At 43.4% G+C, this 17,288-nt stretch overlaps 2 protein-coding genes across 7 annotated transcripts in view; one reads left to right on the top strand and one right to left on the bottom strand.

Moving 5' to 3' along the window:
* The window catches only part of sesn1 (sestrin 1), a 71,580-nt gene extending 61,550 nt beyond the window's left edge, over positions 1–10,030 (bottom strand). For both annotated transcript variants that reach the window (XM_045720960.1, XM_045720961.1), the window contains exons 1-2: positions 9,943–10,030; positions 8,825–9,136 (exon numbers count right to left, since the gene is read on the bottom strand). In XM_045720960.1, the coding sequence (XP_045576916.1) occupies positions 8,825–9,103 (279 nt within the window). In that variant the 5' untranslated portion in view covers positions 9,104–9,136; positions 9,943–10,030. The remainder of the gene's footprint in view (positions 1–8,824; positions 9,137–9,942) is intronic.
* Positions 10,031–10,654: 624 nt separating this feature from the next.
* Positions 10,655–15,532, top strand: cep57l1 (centrosomal protein 57, like 1). Of its 5 annotated transcripts, none has more exons than XM_045720959.1 (11): positions 10,655–10,779; positions 11,665–11,839; positions 11,968–12,132; positions 12,601–12,722; positions 13,316–13,432; positions 13,530–13,607; positions 13,806–13,895; positions 13,987–14,064; positions 14,159–14,403; positions 14,550–14,694; positions 14,855–15,532. In XM_045720959.1, exons 1-11 carry the CDS (start codon positions 10,777–10,779, stop codon positions 15,083–15,085), a joined length of 1,449 nt encoding a protein of 482 aa, XP_045576915.1. In that variant the 5' UTR covers positions 10,655–10,776; the 3' UTR covers positions 15,086–15,532. The 5 variants fall into 5 exon arrangements, with proteins under 5 accessions (XP_045576915.1, XP_014060970.1, XP_014060969.1 ...); XM_014205495.2 differs by lacking the exon at positions 10,655–10,779 and adding an exon at positions 11,073–11,287 and having other exon boundaries at positions 11,971–12,132; XM_014205494.2 differs by lacking the exon at positions 10,655–10,779 and adding an exon at positions 11,073–11,287.
* Positions 15,533–17,288: the final 1,756 nt, after the last annotated feature.

Genomic DNA, 17,288 nt, shown 5'->3' with positions numbered 1-17,288 from the left:
AGCACCAGCCCCACCAGTATAAAAGGTAAGTAGCACCAGCCCCACCAGTATAAAAGGTAAGTAGCACCAGTCCCACCAGTATAAAAGGTAAGTAGCACCAGTCTAAAAGGTTATTAGCACCAGTCTAAAAGGTTAGTAGCACCAGCCCCACCAGTATAAAAGGTTAGTAGCACCAGTATAAAAGGTTAGTAGCACCAGTCCCACCAGTATAAAAGGTTAGTAGCACCAGTCCCACCAGTATAAAAGGTTAGTAGCACCAGTATAAAAGGTTAGTAGCACCAGTCCCACCAGTATAAAAAGGTTAGTAGCACCAGTCCCACCAGTCTAAAAGGTTAGTAGCACCAGCCCCACCAGTATAAAAGGTTAGTAGCACCATTCCCACCAGTATAAAAGGTTAGTAGCACCAGCCCCACCAGTATAAAAGGTTAGTAGCACCAGTATAAAAGGTTAGTAGCACCAGTCCCACCAGTATAAAAGGTAAGTAGCACCAGTCCCACCAGTATAAAAGGTTAGTAGCACCAGTCCCACCAGTATAAAAGGTTAGTAGCACCAGTCCCACCAGTATAAAAGGTTAGTAGCACCAGTCCCACCAGTATAAAAGGTTAGTAGCACCAGTCCCACCAGTATAAAAGGTTAGTAGCACCAGTATAAAAGGTTAGTAGCACCAGTCCCACCAGTATAAAAAGGTAAGTAGCACCAGTCCCCACCAGTATAAAAGGTTAGTAGCACCAGTATAAAAAAAGGTTAGTAGCACCAGTCCCACCAGTATAAAAGGTTAGTAGCACCAGTCCCACCAGTATAAAAGGTTAGTATAGAGACCTGCGGGAGATCTGCCCAGAGTCCCAGACCACCGGCTTCTCTTTTCTCTCTATTGATACAGTAAGCAAATACAGGATGACACACACACGATCAGGGGAGAACGTCCTACCACCATGACGGTACACTAAAAACAACAATTCTCTGAAATAATCTCACCATGTCATGCCAAACAAAACTCATCAGGCAACAGTCGTATATAGCAGTAGCTTCCCCCTAACCCCTTTTCAAAGCATACAAAAAGACAATGCATCAGCCTAAAAATCCACTCTAACCTTTAAAAAGGAAAAACAAGAACAAAAAGGGGAAACAAGTTGTAATCGTCTTCTGCCTGTAGGGCCTCCTTCGCCTTTCATGTGAAAGGAGAGGGGCCGGGCCTGACTGCCTGAGCCCCTGGCTGTGGTTCTATTCCTGGGTGGAGGGACACCAGACAGAGCACAGCAGACTAGGCCAGGCCATTTCATTTCATTAATTAATCACAGGTTTGTGTTTATTACCGCGGCTGCTGAGCCATGCTAAAGAAACATAGTTGGCTAAATAATGTAAAAAACGTAAAGCGTCACAGCTGACACTTCCTCCCTTAACTGGCAACAACCTGTGCTATTGCCTAGAAGGCGAGGCTTTTCCTACTTTTACCTTTAACTAGGCAAGTCAGTTAAGGACAAATTCTTATTCTCAATGACGGCCCTGCCTTATTCAGGGGCAGAACGACAGATTGGTACCTTATCAGCTCGGGGATTCGAACTCGCAACCTTTCGGTTACACGTCCAATGCTCTAACCACTAGGCTACCTGCCGCCCCAATACTAGCATGGTAGGACAGGATACTATGAATTACAGTGTCGTTTTTACAATCTTGTGTCAACAAGTCTGGCTTTTTTTGATCAAATCCAAAATGTCTACCAGCTGTTTGTTAAGAAGCTCAAGCAGATACAAGGAACAAGGATGATCGGTCTTTCAGTAGTTGTTTCTTAGTCAGGTTAGGGTTGCAAAGGGTCAGAAACTTTCTGGTAAATTTCCATCATTTTTCAGGGAATTTCTCATGGGAAGTTAAGCCCGGGAATTTGGCGAATTTTGCTTAATTCATCAAAAAAAAAAAAGTTTGCTTTTAAAAGTGAACATTTTTTGTGGGATACACAAGGCAATTCTAGATCTTGTGGCATATTTTGGTTAAACTATCCCTAATTCAATAGAATTGCAAACCTCTGCATGCACAGTGCATTCTTCCATCACATGTACAGCTGATACTCAAGATCTTGCACACGAATGAGATGCTATTGAGCCCACACTACTACACTGTCTGAGCCAAGGACTACATGCTTTCTGGTAAGTTTTGATTACAATACTGGGTGGGGTAAATATATTTTATATGAGATACATTCTTTTTGTTAACTAGTAAATAGTAGCCTACAGCAAAGAGTGTTTAAATCATTTCTAACTTGTTCATTTCTGCTAGTTACTTTTTGCTACCATGTGGGTTTTAGCATGCTTGAGCCTGCTAACTGAGTGTTAATTCACCTGTTTCCATACATGTTTAATTTTAAAACATTTATCTTACAAAAGAGTTGTTTAATCTAACTGCTTAACTATTTATCTGTACATGGAATTGTATTATTTATTTATATATAAAAAAAAATCTTTACAGGAAAATGCCACAGGCACTATCTAATGTGTGGAGACATTTCACTGCAGCTAATGTAGAAGGAAAAGCTGTGTACATTTGCAAATACTGTGCCAAATCATATGTGAAGAATACAACAAAGATGCAGAATCATCTGGCCAAGTGCATAAAGTTCCCTCAGCGCTCACAACAAGCAAACTGACAAAAGTCCCTCTATTTCTATTCGAGATGCGATGGATCATTCAATACTCCCTTTCTTTTGTTGTTCAGTGAAATCATCCCATGTGACAACTCAACTCATTTAATTAAAGTTCAATTCGTAACTAAGTTTTTTTCTATTGGAAGGATTTAATAATTTGCAATTGTCTACTTATGAGGTAAAAGGTTTTTGTTTGTCTTCATATGATAAATATATCCAATGCAAAAAAAAAAAAAAAAAAATCTACATTTAAATGGTATTGATATTAATTTGCATATATTTCCGTTAATTCCCACGGAAGGTTTCCACCTCTGAATATTCCCCAAAATGTGCAACGCTATTTCAGGTTGGGGGTTAGGGGGTAACAAATGCTTCATAGCATAACTCACAGAGAGAAACACCACACAGCGTCTGTGTTGTCTAACAGAAAGAAAAGTATGAAAATGTATGCTCTCACTACTCTAAGTCGCTCTGGATAAGAGCATCTGCTAAATAGACTATTTATATCTACATTTTAGTTAAGAACGGCACTTCATCCACTAAGGAACACAGTGACCACACTGAGCTAATCAGTCTGACCGCGCCTTTCATAGACTTTGTATTTTCTCTCTCTGTGTGTGTAAAGAAGCTGCGCTCCTACATGCATTGACTGAACCTCCAATGAAAGCACAACACTTTAGCAAGACCAGCATGACCTTCTGACCGATGTTGCTTCCGTTGACCATGTCTAATGAACTGCCTGGGTAAGCTGTTCTGACCTCCGAGTGTTGATCTCTCTGAACCCCTTATACAGAGCCAGCTTGTGAGAACTCGACCCTCCTGCCCACCCCTACTCCCCCGCAGCATGCTCTCCTAACCCTTCACCCCCAGCAGTCTCCAGTACTGGAGGAACACAACACCAGAAAAACCCCAGACCGCTCCCTTCCCTGCAACTGTCAACAACACACTGTCCTACAAATTCACAGAGGCTGCCTCCTTGGAAAACATAGCACATGACAGCTGCTTGTTTTAGGTCGTAGGCAATTCTGCAACTGGCAAATAGTATGTTAGGCTGCATACACAGTGCATTTGGAAAGTATTCAGACCAGTTGACTTTTTCCACATTTTGTAACTTTACAGCCTTATTCTAAAATGGATCTACACAAACACTACCCTATGACAAAACAAACTGTTTAGAAAATGTATTACACATAAAAAATAAATTAAAAAATAAAAAACACATAGACACTGCTCAAAAAATAAAAGGGAACACTAAAATAACACATCCTAGATCTGAATGAATGAAATAATCTTATTAAATACTTTTTTCTTTACATAGTTGAATGTGCTGACAACAAAAATCACAGGAAATCCAATTTATCAACCCATAGAGGTCTGGATTTGGAGTCACACTCAAAATTAAAGTGGAAAACCACACTACAGGCTGATCCAACTTTGATGTAATGTCCTTAAAACAAGTCAGAATGAGGCTCAGTAGTGTGTGTGCCTTCCTCTTGCAGGAACTGCTGACACTCCATCCACATGAGGACTAGCATTGTCATGCATTACGAGGAATTCAGGGCCAACCGCACCAGCATATGGTCTCACAAGGGGTCTGAGGATCTCATCTCGATACCTAATGGCAGTCAGGCTACCTCTGGCGAGCACATGGAGGGCTGTGCGGCCCCCCAAAGAAATTCCACCCCACACCATGACTGACCCACCGCCAAACCGGTCATGCTGGAGGATGTTGCAGGCAGCACAACGTTCTCCACGGCGTCTCCAGACTCTGTCACGTGCTCAGTGTGAACCTGCTTTCATCTGTGAAGAGCACAGGGCGCCAGTGGCGAATTTGCCAATCTTGGTGTTCTCTGGCAAATGCCAAACGTCCTGCACGGTGTTGGGCTGTAAGCACAACCCCCACCTATGGACGTCGGGCCCTCATACCACCCTCATGGAGTCGGTTTCTGACCGTTTGAGCAGACACATGCACATTTGTGGCCTGCTGGAGGTCATTTTGCAGGGCTCTGGCAGTGCTCCTCCTGGTCCTCCTTGCACAAAGGCGGAGATAGCGGTCCTGCTGCTGGGTTGTTGCCCTTCTACGGCCTCCTCCACGTCTCCTGATGTACTGGCCTGTCTCCTGGTAGCGCCTCCATGCTCTGGACACTACGCTGACAGACACAGCTCGCATTGATGTGCCATCCTGGATGACCTGCACTACCTGAGCCACTTGTGTGGGTTGTAGACTCCGTCTCATGCTACCACTAGAGTGAAAGCACCACCAGCATTCAAAAGTGACCAAAACATCAGCCAGGAAGCATAGGAACTGAGAAGTGGTCTGTGGTCCCCACCTGCAGAACCACTCCTTTATTGGGGGTGTCTTGCTAATTGCCTATAATTTCCACCTGTTGTCTATTCCATTTGCACAACAGCATGTGAAATGTATTGTCAATCAGTGTTGCTTCCTAAGTGGACAGTTTGATTTCACAGAAGTGTGATTGACTTGGAGTTACATTGTGTTGTTTAAGTGTTCCCTTTATTTTTTTGAGATATATATATCATTTACTTAAGTATTCAGACCCATTTGTTGAAGCATCTTTGGCAGCCTTACAGCCTTGAGTATGACGCTAGAAGCTTAGCACACCTGTATTTGGAGAGTTTCTCCCATTCTCTGCAGATCCTCTCGAGCTCAGTCAGGCTGGATGGGGAGCATTGCTGCACAGCTATTATCAGGTCTCTCCAGAGATGTTCGATCGGGTTCAAGTCCGGGCCACTCAATGACATTGAGACTTGTCCCGAAGCCACTCCTGCGTTGTCTTGGCTGTGTGCTTAGGGTTGTTGTCCTGTTGGAAGGTGAACCTTCACCACAGTCAGAGGTCCTCAGCGCTCTGGAGCAGGGTTTCATTAAGGATCTCTGTACTTTACTCTGTTCATCTTTCCCTCGATCCTGACTAGTCTCCCAGTCCCTGCCACTGAAAAACATCCCCACAGCATGATGCTGCCACCACCATGCTTCACCGTAGAGATGGTGCCATGTTTCCTCCAGACGTGACGCTTGGCATTCAGGCCAAAAGGGTTCAATCTTGGTTTCATCAGACCAGAGAATCTTGTTTATCATGGTCTGAGAGTCTTTAGGTGCCTTTTGGGAAACTCCAAATGTGACGCCATGTGCCTTTTACTGAGGAGTGGCTTCCGTCTGGCCACTCTACCATAAAGGCCTGATTGGTGGAGTGCTGCAGAGATGGTTGTCCTTCTGGAAGGTTCTCCCATCTCCACAGAGGAACTCTGGAGCTCTGTCAGAGTGACCAAGTTCAGAGTCACATCCCTGACCAAGGCTGTTTCCCCCCCCCCCCGATTCCTCAGTTTGGCCAGGCGTCCAGCTCTAGGAGTCGTCTTGGTGGTTCCAAACTTCTTCCGTTTAAGAATGATAGAGGCCATTGTGTTTTTAAGCGACCTTCAATGCTGCAGAAATGTTTTGGTACGCTTCCCCAGATCTGTGCCTCGACACAATCCTGTCTTAGAGCTCTACGGACAATTCCTTCGAACTCATGGCTTGTTTTTCGATCTGACATGCACTATCAACTGTGATACCTTATATAGACAGGTGTGTGCCTTTGTAAATCATGTCCAATCAATTGAATTTATCACAGGTGGACTCCAATCAAGTTGTAGAAACATCAAGGCTGATCGAACGAAAACGGATGCACCGGAGCTCAATTTCAAGTCTCGAAGCAAAGGGACTGAATACTATGTACATAAGGTATTTATCTTTATTTTTAATACATTTGCATAAATAAAAAAACATTTCGCTGGTATTATGGGATAGTGTGTAGATTGATTAGGAAAAATATTTATTTAATCCATTTTAGAAAGCTGTAACAAACTGTGGAAAAAGTCAAGGGGTCTTAATACTTTCCAAATGCACTGTAAATTAGAATATTTCTACATAAAAACAACATTTACAAAACACATTAATCTCTCAGGCGTCAATATATTATTCTATTTCATTCTTGAAAGGAAGCTACGTAATTTAAAAAAGACCCTTCTGAACCTACAGTACCTTACTGTGAGAGCATGTAGCTATACATCACTGATATAATCCCTGGATTAAGTACAGGGGTATTATAGAAGCATTCTTCTCACCAAGCAGGAAATCCTCACATTTGAGACTATTGTTGGAAGGGGACTGCCTGTGTGATTAGACTGATCTACCTGCCTGCCCTGTGCTCTCCAATACGCTCTCTTATATCAGCAGAATTAGAAAAGCCCCCCCCCATCTTAAACGGGGGATGTGTGTGGGGACGGACGACCAGAACACAGGGAGTCTAAGGGAGCCGCAGACGTGCAGGACTCATAAACGCAACCTTTGGCAAGACCTCAACAATTGTAGCTTAACATAATTTGGAAATACCAGACGGTGGTGCATACCCTCGGTGCGTACCCCCACTGTTAAACCGCAAAGCCGCTTTCTCTATGCTGTGTCCCTCGTGCTTTTACTCACTCTATCATCCAGATATACACTTCTACACACAAACATGAATTATACCCGGAACCTAACAGGGTTTTTTCTATGAATAACATCCTGAGCCATATCCTCATGAGCTGTTCTAATTGTTTGTTAGTTATAGACATATCATGTTTTTAGCTGGAGAGGATACAGGCTGTGTACACCAGCTCAGGTTAAATTACTAATCATTTACGGCCTATTCTATAAAGTGCAGTGTTCAGCCCATTTCCCAATGCATGCAACACATTACAATATTTATGTAGTCAGACACCCTTAGGATGATTAACAAGGCAAAGTGTCCCTATGCCCTGACCCAGTTTTGTTTGTAGCTTTGGGTCATTTTTAAACAAAAAATCCCACTCATTAGGCAGGATTAGGCGGCCGCATAAGGCGGCATTTTCTGAGCTAAACTGACTAAGACGCACCTCCAACAAACATTTTCTCTCACTCACTTGCATATGGTCTTTTTAGTTGAGCACTGATGCCGCCCTGTGATAAGCAGTGCCGACTTTGTCAAAGGCACCAAATATTTTGCTTGTCCATTCCCAGCACGCCTATCCGTGTAGCTCTCCGCATTGCTGCGGCACTCCAACATTCCGTCAAAAATACAATCTAATATAAATCATGTAGCAGATATAGGATATGGTAGAAAGAGTATGTGGCCTTCTCTGTAGCCCACAGGCTGGAGATCAAATGTATGACAATGTAATGAGACGGACACTTTTTACATCATGCAGGTTTCACCGGTCAAATAGCCAAACCTATATGGCAACCAATCAAATGAAAAAAATGCGCTGTCATGTTCAAAACATATCCTAAAAACAGGACAGGTCAAAGTAAAATGGACAATCACAACTGTTGTCCAGGAGTTTCACCCCATTGTCATTATTAGTGGTTTCAAGTTTGTATCCGTCAATTTTTCACAAGCTGATCATAGCGAGAAAAAAATGTAATACATTTCCCGCTGTGTAAACACATAACAAATAGGCTCACGATACCTGCTGACAAAATTGGGTAGTTGATATTCAGAGCTTAAATAGATAGATTAGTCACAGAAATCAGGATTAATAAAGCCAATGCAACGCATGTTTTACAAATGGTGGGCCTACCACATGGACGGGCATTCATAAAAGTACATTGGGGGCCTACATGGCCGACGTCTTTTTGGTCCTGTCTGGACTTATTTTTTGTGTTTTACAAATGGTAGGCTTACCACACAGATGGGCATTCATAAAATTATATTTCAGGCAACACTGTAGGCACCTCAGTAAGCACGGACCAAAGCCGACACCTTTTGGAAGTCTTTATGGTGCAGTCCGGACCGGCCTTGATTTCCACATCCACAGACATCAATTTTTTTGTCCGGACCAAATCTGAACCAATCATAGACGTCTAAATTTGGCTCCGATTTTGTCCAGTCTTGACCAGCCTTGATTCAGCCCAAACGTAGACATTTTAAACTTTCATTCAGAACCTAAATTGAACCTAACTTCAACTACTGGAAAATATGTATTTTAGCTTATTGGGGATATTCTAGTTCTGCATTTTTTAGAGTCCTGCCTAGGGTGGCAGAACAGCAAGGACCAGCCCTGCTCACAATGTTGCACCTCTGGGATTAGAAACTCTGTGGTAGTGGTACAGCCACTGCCGTGTAAAATCAGACAGCACCACATCTGTCGACCTCGCGATGAGTGTTCTCCTACCTGAACGTTCTGCAGCAGCCAAACACATCGCTCTCTGACGTCATCGAAAGGGCACCGCTTGGACAGCATGAGTAGACGGGCCAGGATGTCATTCAGGTCGCTGGTGGGGTGCCCTGCAGTAGCTAGAGGCGAGGGGACGGTGGCTGGTATCGGCCCTATACTCTCCACTCTCCGCATCACTTCCTGGCTGATGTGCTCCATTGCTGTGCCTCTGGATCTCGCGTCACGGCTGCCCAGAGCCTCCCATCTGGCTGTGGCATCCTGATCCTGGATGTCCATCTTATTCTGATTCTCTTGATTTCTCGTGGCAGGCTATAATATGAAGTGCATGAAATACCAACCGTTTGCTGTCAAATACTCAGATGCTAAAATATTTTATGTATACCCTACTTTAGCATCCCCAAAATGCATTCAATAGACCGTACAACCACAAATATTTATGAAAATTCTAAAACAATGTCAGTCAAAACTTCAAAAACGCAGCTAGAGAGTTGGCATTGATAATGCAAATGAGAAACAAAATACTTTGACTGGATAAAAAAGGACATTGTATGCATTGCCAAGATGCTTCTGTGTGTGTGTGACCAGTGAAAGGGAACGGACAAAAAAATAAACATGTGGGCGTATCAATGGACAATGCAGACAACTTTTCTTCCCTTCCAACCTGTACGGAGAACACTGAGAAAGCCAGTCGCTTTAGTTGTACATTACTGCTGCTGAGAACAACAAGCTAGCTGTAGCTACAACGCTAGTTAGCCGTTTTGCAGTCCGTTGGCAGCTAGGAACGTTGCTCAACATGCAAAAATAAAAACATGCTTCCTATGTACTTCCAAAATGTTTGGCACTGATCTGACAGTATCCACAGCCATTGCACTTTGTTTTAGTCGTCTCGTTAGCTACTTATAAATGTGTGGCATCTGGTTTACAAGGCAGGTTTGGTTAGCTAGCCAAAATGCCCATTCAATCTTTTCTCGCTCTCTCGGTCTTAAGCCTTTTAACAGTAGCTAGCTGGCTACAAAACAGGAATATTGTACAAATATCTATAGCATAACGGCAGTTATATACCCTCATTTTTCAGTACCTCTTACAAACGAAGGGTGTCATTCACAAATACTTACTTTATTCACATTGTTTTGCACAGATCCTGCAGCCGTAGGACGTCTTGAGTCTGCACTGAAACGCGGAGGCAGATTTCATTATACAGAGCAGCAACGTGAGTTGACAGTTGATTGGAAAGACTCATGTCCAATGGTCTACTGCATAATACAATGAAGGAGGATCTATGCAGATCTTCACCAATAGGTATGGTGTAAGGCGTGCCCATAACCATGACATGGGAAACTTGGGAGTTTGATTATTTTAGCAATCGGACCCACATAAAAAACGGGAATGAAGAGGTATTAAAAAATACACTTCCCAGCAAACATAGGGATTGTTGTTGCGCAGAGCCCCCCCCCCTTCTCCTTGTTTATCAGAAATGTAAATTAACAACATTTTAGAAGTGCACTCAGATGTTGAGACAAGCAATTCTAAACCTCAGGTGACACAAAGACATTTAAATACTATTTGCAACAGTGCCACCATTACAACTCTTTGAATATAGAAATGTGTATTTTTATATATGAAAATATAGTGCCATTCACAAGAGTAAGGAGAGAATGCCATCATCGTTTTGAGGTTTTTCCATCATTTGGACTAAACATCCAGCCAGGGTGTCTGTGATGGGGAGATTACCACAGTGGGAAGTGGGCAAACTGCTGGCCCATTCAAGACTGTCACCAGGTGGCTAGTGCCAGACAGGCACACGCTATTCCGTTCCTTTATAAACGTACCACACAGCTCTCAAAACCCATACGTGTGCATGTGAAGAAATCTGCGCATTCATCTGCGTCGTCATCATCATCATCTGCAAACAGGCTGCCTGCCTGCCTCCCAGCTTTGACAGCTTTCTGATGGTATGAAAATATCATTTTCCTCATATTATTCTCCATGGCCAAATATTTTGCATAAAATTGGTTGAAGGGCCACTTCAATCAATTGAATCATTGGTTCAGACTTTGTAACACATGGCAGAGGGGTTTTTAATTCTTGTTAGACTGATAAATTCAGACATTTCAGTTATGCTCCGGTTCCCAACCGCATTTGATTAATATATTATATTGGGTCTGGATTACAGTATTATTTTATCCATACATCTGTTGTAGTAGACAATCTTTTGAGTGGATAGTGCCTAGAATAAACTGTGCGCAGAGAACACACTGCGCAGGCTGAACCAGAGAGCGGTAAAAGGAAGAGTGTAGGAGGGAAATGTTAATTGTAAGAACTGCCTGCTGTCATCGTTTGGAAGTTTAGCCATCCAAAGTCAACAAATCGGAACCAGATAAATAATACATGTAATATATTTGTATTTTATTTCGAGGGTATTTTTTTCTAGCATTACATATGGAGGCTTATCAAGATCAGGTGAGACAATTTCATAGCTAAGTTAGCAAAACAACACCAGACATGTTTTGGGTTAGCTAACGTTAGTTAGTCAACGCATAACGTTAGCAAGCTATCCTTCCTCGTAACTAACGTTAGCTAACTAGCGATGCAAGTGCTTCTGTTTGCAACCGATTATCTTTGTTTGGGACTTTGTCATGATTGTCACGCTAGCTACTAAAACTAGCTTGCTAAAAGGAACAATGGAACGTTCGATGTGTTTCCAGGAGAGTTTGTTTGCCTTTTTGAAAACAGCTGCGTTGCCACCTTGCTAAGACTGGGCACGTTTAGCACTCTTTGGGTGGTCTTCATGCGGGTGTCTTTGCTAAGTCATTCAACCATGCTGCTTTTCTATCTAGTTGCTGGACTCCCCTTCCAAAAATAGTTACATAGGGAGCTACTACCGGCCTCCAGATAGGCTCTCACCTCCTTCATATGTGAGGGAAGCCCCTGCCCCCCTTACCAAGACGGCCATGAACATGCAGAACATCACTCCGCAGGTGTATCGGTCTACGCCTAATGCTGGCAGCAAAGGTAGGCACAATGTAGACAATGAAATGCCTTTACTTATGGGACTGTCTGCAGTTCTAGGTCCTTGGTCTAACTATTATGCATGTGGCTGTAGCTTGTTTACTAACGGTAAGTGTTTTTCTCCCCGGTAGCAGTCATTGCTGCTCTCAAGACCCTCCAGGAGAAGATCCATCGTCTGGAGCTGGAAAGGAAGCAGGCTGAGAAAAACGTCAAACAGTTCTCCCAGGCAGCCCATGGATATGAGTGCTCCATCGCTCCATGCAACACTACAGAAACAGACGGCTCCAGGAAGAAAGGTACTTGACTTTGAGACTATACACTGTATATCTGCAACTCACTCTCTGTGCCTCTTGTTTTTTTATTTTTTAAGGGGGTAGATCAGCTTTAATATTACAGATAGATTGTAGCTTCCATCAATGTAATTGTCTGCATCACTTCCAATCCCCCATTTTCCTTTATTACTTTCTAACCCTACCACCCCTCCCCTAATTGGAGTAAACTAGTGAACAACAACGCTTAGGCCTCTACTTCCAGATTATACACACTACATACATTTTATGGACACAGTCTATTTTACAATAGTTATCTTTTATTTGTTTTTACACCTGTCCTTCCTCAACCTCTCCCATCTATTGCTGATGTCCATCCGGTTTGATTTCTATTTGCCATATCTGTGTCTCTTGTTGCTGTGTACTCAGAATGATGCTGATGGTGATAAGGAACCATGTCTAATCTCTCACTCCTGTTTTTTTGTCTGTGTTAAGAGCGGGTCACTCCGCTTCAGTCTGCGGAAGCTCGCTGTCAGCTCCTTGAGAAGCAGCTGGACTACATGAGGAAGATGGTGGAGAATGCAGAGAAGGACAAGAACACTCTGACTGAGAAACAGGTACATGCCACTAAGGGTGTGTTCATAAACTCACTCTGGCTATCTACTCTGATTTCAGAGCACTTTCATATGAGTGTGCCAGAGCGCAGAATAACTGATGAATTTTACAAACGCGCAACACTTGTTGAGTATGGCTGGTGTCAGTCAATGTCGGCAAAAAAACTTAATTCAATTGTTGTCAGGAGCACAGTTAGACACCAACACTCTAGATAACATGAAAACAGCCTAACCAGCTCTGTTAGCTAGGATGAGTACAATGGTCAGACTGTGTTGTCCTCTCATTTGTGTCTAGAAATAGCTAGCAAACTAGCCAACTTAAGCCAGATAGCTTGGGTCCTTGACTGCCGTTGCTCGGATCAACTCTACTCCTCGGCCAGAGCGTCCAGTGTGGCTCTGAACGCTCTGCGTTTATGAATGGATAATCTGACAACGCTCTAAGTTTACGAACACCCAGAGCACAACTGTCCATATATATAGCTGAATGTGAATAAGCTGGCCTCTGTTCACCAGTTCCTCATCAACTAGGCAGACATGTTGCATGTTATTGTTGCTGCATCAGACTAGATTAACACGTGTCTGTTTATCCATTGGAGTTGTCCCTTCAGAAGCAGAGGCTCCAGAACTGCTCTGATGCCCACACTCCGCTGGAAAAGCTGGAGAAACTGGAGAGGGACTGTCTGAAACTGTCCAAGACCCAGTCTGTGGCGGAGGTAACCAGTGGTGCTTTGGTTGAATGAGGCGTAACTAACCATAGTCTGTGGTGGTAAATCAAAAGTTAATCTCTCAACTTGTCTCTGTTGTCCTCAGAGGAAAATTGAGCTGCTGGAACAGAAACTCCTGGAAGAGGAACACGAGCGGAAACTTGTGCAGGAGAAAGCAGATGAGGTTAGTGTAATAACACATACACAAGCAGTGGTGTAGTGGAGGGTAAACGGTTGTAACTTTATTTTATTATCCGATAGCGTTTACCTGCCTTTTGCGGAAAAATACATTGGAAGTATAGGGAACGTTACTTTTTTCATCATGACCGATGATCGAACACACAAGGTTCCACTTTCATCAAGCCCAAACATCCTTTAACAGCTGCAGAGAGAGCTGGAGACCAACCTCTGCCTGTGTCCTGCAGTCCCGGATGAGGTTAAATCAAAGAAGAAGTCCAAGAATGTCTCCAGGGTACTACATTCAATAACCACAACTTAATGACGCGCACTGCAATGAACTTTATTTTGTGCTACATAACAATGTCAGAACATTTCCTCTCCAGAAAACGAGTTTGGTGCGGCAAGAGGCCCCAGCACCACCATGTTTCCCCCAAAATAAACTGCCCTTCGTAGCTGGAACAGTACGTCTGCATTTTACTTTGCAAGTATTTATTGGGTTTGTTGAGAGAATCCCTCTGTGACTGAGCTCCACATCTCTCCCCATCTTTCTCTTAGTCGACAAGCCCCAGCCACTCGGTGCACGCTAACATGCAGAGTGTCCTCCACATGATGAAGCACCACCAGCCCCACCTGTGTGAGCGGGTGCGTTCCCTGCGCAGGTCTGGCTCCGCTGGGGCCAAGAGAGCCCTCCATAGGGCCCCATCCACCTCCACCTCTCCCCCTGGACCGGCAGGTCCTGCTCTGGGCTCTCTGTCTGAGCTACTGCTGGCACTGCAGGACGAACTGGGACAGATGAGCTTGTGAGTACTAGCTAAGAGTGTGTGTTTGTGGACAATGTGTATGCAAGTTTCTGACAGATTTTTGAGGGGGCTGATAGTGTGTTAACATTAATTATTAAACACACACATTACTGAGTGTGTTTAATATTTCTGTCTGTGTAATTTAGTGAGCACCAAGAGCTGGTTTGTCAAATAGATGCGACGCGGTGTCGGGATACCAGGGAGGACCTGGAGAGGGAGCTAGAGCTGCTGGTCAAGAGGATGGAGGAGAAGGGATCTCAGATCACCAAGCTCCGCAAACACCAGCAGACTGTACGTACATAATACTGCAGAGAGGGAGTTGGGAGGAATGAAGGGGATGTTCTGCATCTGCAGGAGGGGTAGGGAGGAGGATTACTGGGGAGCGACTTTTTGTTGTTGTTGACATGTCTAATAATACTGTATGACCTCCCTGTTTCCTCTCCCCACTCAGGTGGACAAACTTAAACAGAACCCCCAGAAACCTCATCGGCGGGCGACAAGTGAGGATGTCAGGGCTAAGGGGGGGGGTGGGGTGAGACCCTTGCCCCCCTCCCCAGTTAAGACCACCTCACGGGGGGGTAAGAGAGCTGGGGTGAGTCAGGAGGAGAACCTCCAGCTGCTCAGAGAGACCCAGAGACTCTGCACTAGCCTGAAGAAAGATGACATTACTTGGGAGACATAGCTAGGACAGCATGTATCAGAGCTGGATCTGAAGGACCCCTCTGTGTACAGGTTCATCTCAAACCATACTGGATTATATACAAATGATGACCAATTGGCGATGTAGATGAAAGCCTGCATACATAGTGGTCCTTCAGGACTGGCTTCGGGAGCCACAGAAGCAAAGCATTGTGGATCCCCCATTGTGGTTTTCAGCTTCTGCATGGTCAGGTGTTTTCTAAACAGATATTTATGACCAATGAATGTCTCACCTTGAAGAATAAACATTTATATCCAAGAGTTTTCTCTCTAGCGAACTTTGAAGTGATGCGTTTGGACATATTTTATTTCCATTATATTATTGTATTTGAAGTTACTTTTTATTATTTGTTATGTTTGTTTTGTTATACACATTGTACATGCACAAAAATTGTCACGTTTTTGTCTAATAAACACTTATATAACAGCATCAGACTTTTGTTTTACCTCAACCTTTTTTTCTTATGTTCAATATTCCTGTGATTTTCATTCATCTATTAAAGCCAGATTTGCTCAGACTACTTCAGTCCAATGTTTTGTGCCCTAATGGGCACATACAGTCAATATCCACTAGATGGTGATGTTTCTCCTGGATAGGAAACTAGAGGTAAGAAGAGGCCACCATTTACATTTCTGTCAATTTAGGGCCTCCAGCCCTACTACAGTTTGTAATTTATTTCAGCTTGTTGTGAAATTATGACTTATTTAATTTAGGGACATAGAGACTACAGTATTTCTTTACAATACATTAATAGACAACCGACATTCCCCTATTGTTCTCCAGTATCAAACCTTGCCTAGACAAGTCTGTTATGAAACCTATTGACACCATAAGGCCTACTGTGTAGGGTATGAACAGCTTGATAATACCCAATATAAGCATCATACGGCTGGCTTCCTTATCTGAAAGTCAACCCATGCTGTCTGTTCTGTTTGAGAAAGCTTATGTCAACAGACTGCTGACCAACAGCAGCACGAAGGAGCATCTATGTTTTTCTGACCACAGGAATACTGAGGTGGTGCAGTGCAGTTGGCTTGGGTGCCAGTCCTCCATAAGGATTGGAAATAGCAGAAACAGACTAGCACACAGACTAACTCTGAATGTGAGACAGGCTGGAGTTGGGAATGTAGACTAAGGAGACTTGAGATGAGCTTTGTCTTTGTTTCCATTCACAGTGGCCTCAAAACTCAGGGGACACCATATATGCGATGTGCAAGAGGACTTAGAACCCCCATAGAGGAAGGTCGAGTGAACCAAGTCTATCCTCCAAAACAAGCACACACAAAACTGTACACTCTGTTAACAGTATATAGAGTCATGTGAAAAAGAAAGTGGTATATGGACAAACATATTTGGATACTTGAGCTAAATTCCAAACACATTTATTGATAAAGGTAACCCAATTTAACAAATAACACAAAAAAATGTACTTTGAAAATGTTATGCAATTAAAATAAACAAAATGCAATTTTCTTAAGCAGAGAAAATGTGTACACCCGTAGCTTTACCATCACCTAAAATGGCTAGAATTAGAATCAGGTGCACCAAAACAGGTGCAAATGATTAGGAAGTCATTAGAGTACCTTGGGTCCAGCCTCCCAGCCCCGCTTTATCTCAGCTCACTGGTCACGATAACAACACCCACCCGTAGCACACGTTCCAGCAGGTATATCTCACTGGTCATCCCCAAAGCCAACACCTAATTTGGCCGCCTTTCCTTCCAGTTCTCTGCTGCCAGTGACTGTAACAAATTGCAAAAATCGCTGAAGCTAGAGTCTTATATTTCCCTCACTAACTTTAAACATCAGCTATCTGAGCAGCTAACCGATCGCTGCAGCTGTACATAGCCCACTCAATCTACCTACCTCATCCCCATACTGTTTTTATGTACTTTTCTGCTCTTTTGCACACCAGTATCTCTCCTTGCACATCATCATCTGCTCATCTATCACTGCAGTGTTAACCTGCTAAATTGTAATTCTTTGCTACTATGGCCTATTTATTGCCTACCTCCTCATGCCTTTTGCACACACTGTATATAGACTTTCTTTTTTTCTACTGTGTCATTGACTTGTTTATTGTTTATTCCATGTTATTCCATGTGTAACTGTGTTGTCTGTGTCACACTGCTTTGCTTTATCTTGGCCAGGTCACAGTTGTAAATGAGAACTTGTTCTCAACTAGC

The sequence above is a fragment of the Salmo salar genome, chromosome ssa06 (genome assembly GCF_905237065.1).
Source record: "Salmo salar chromosome ssa06, Ssal_v3.1, whole genome shotgun sequence".
Lineage (NCBI taxonomy): Eukaryota > Metazoa > Chordata > Actinopteri > Salmoniformes > Salmonidae > Salmo > Salmo salar.
This window is presented reverse-complemented; position numbering and strand designations above follow the sequence as displayed.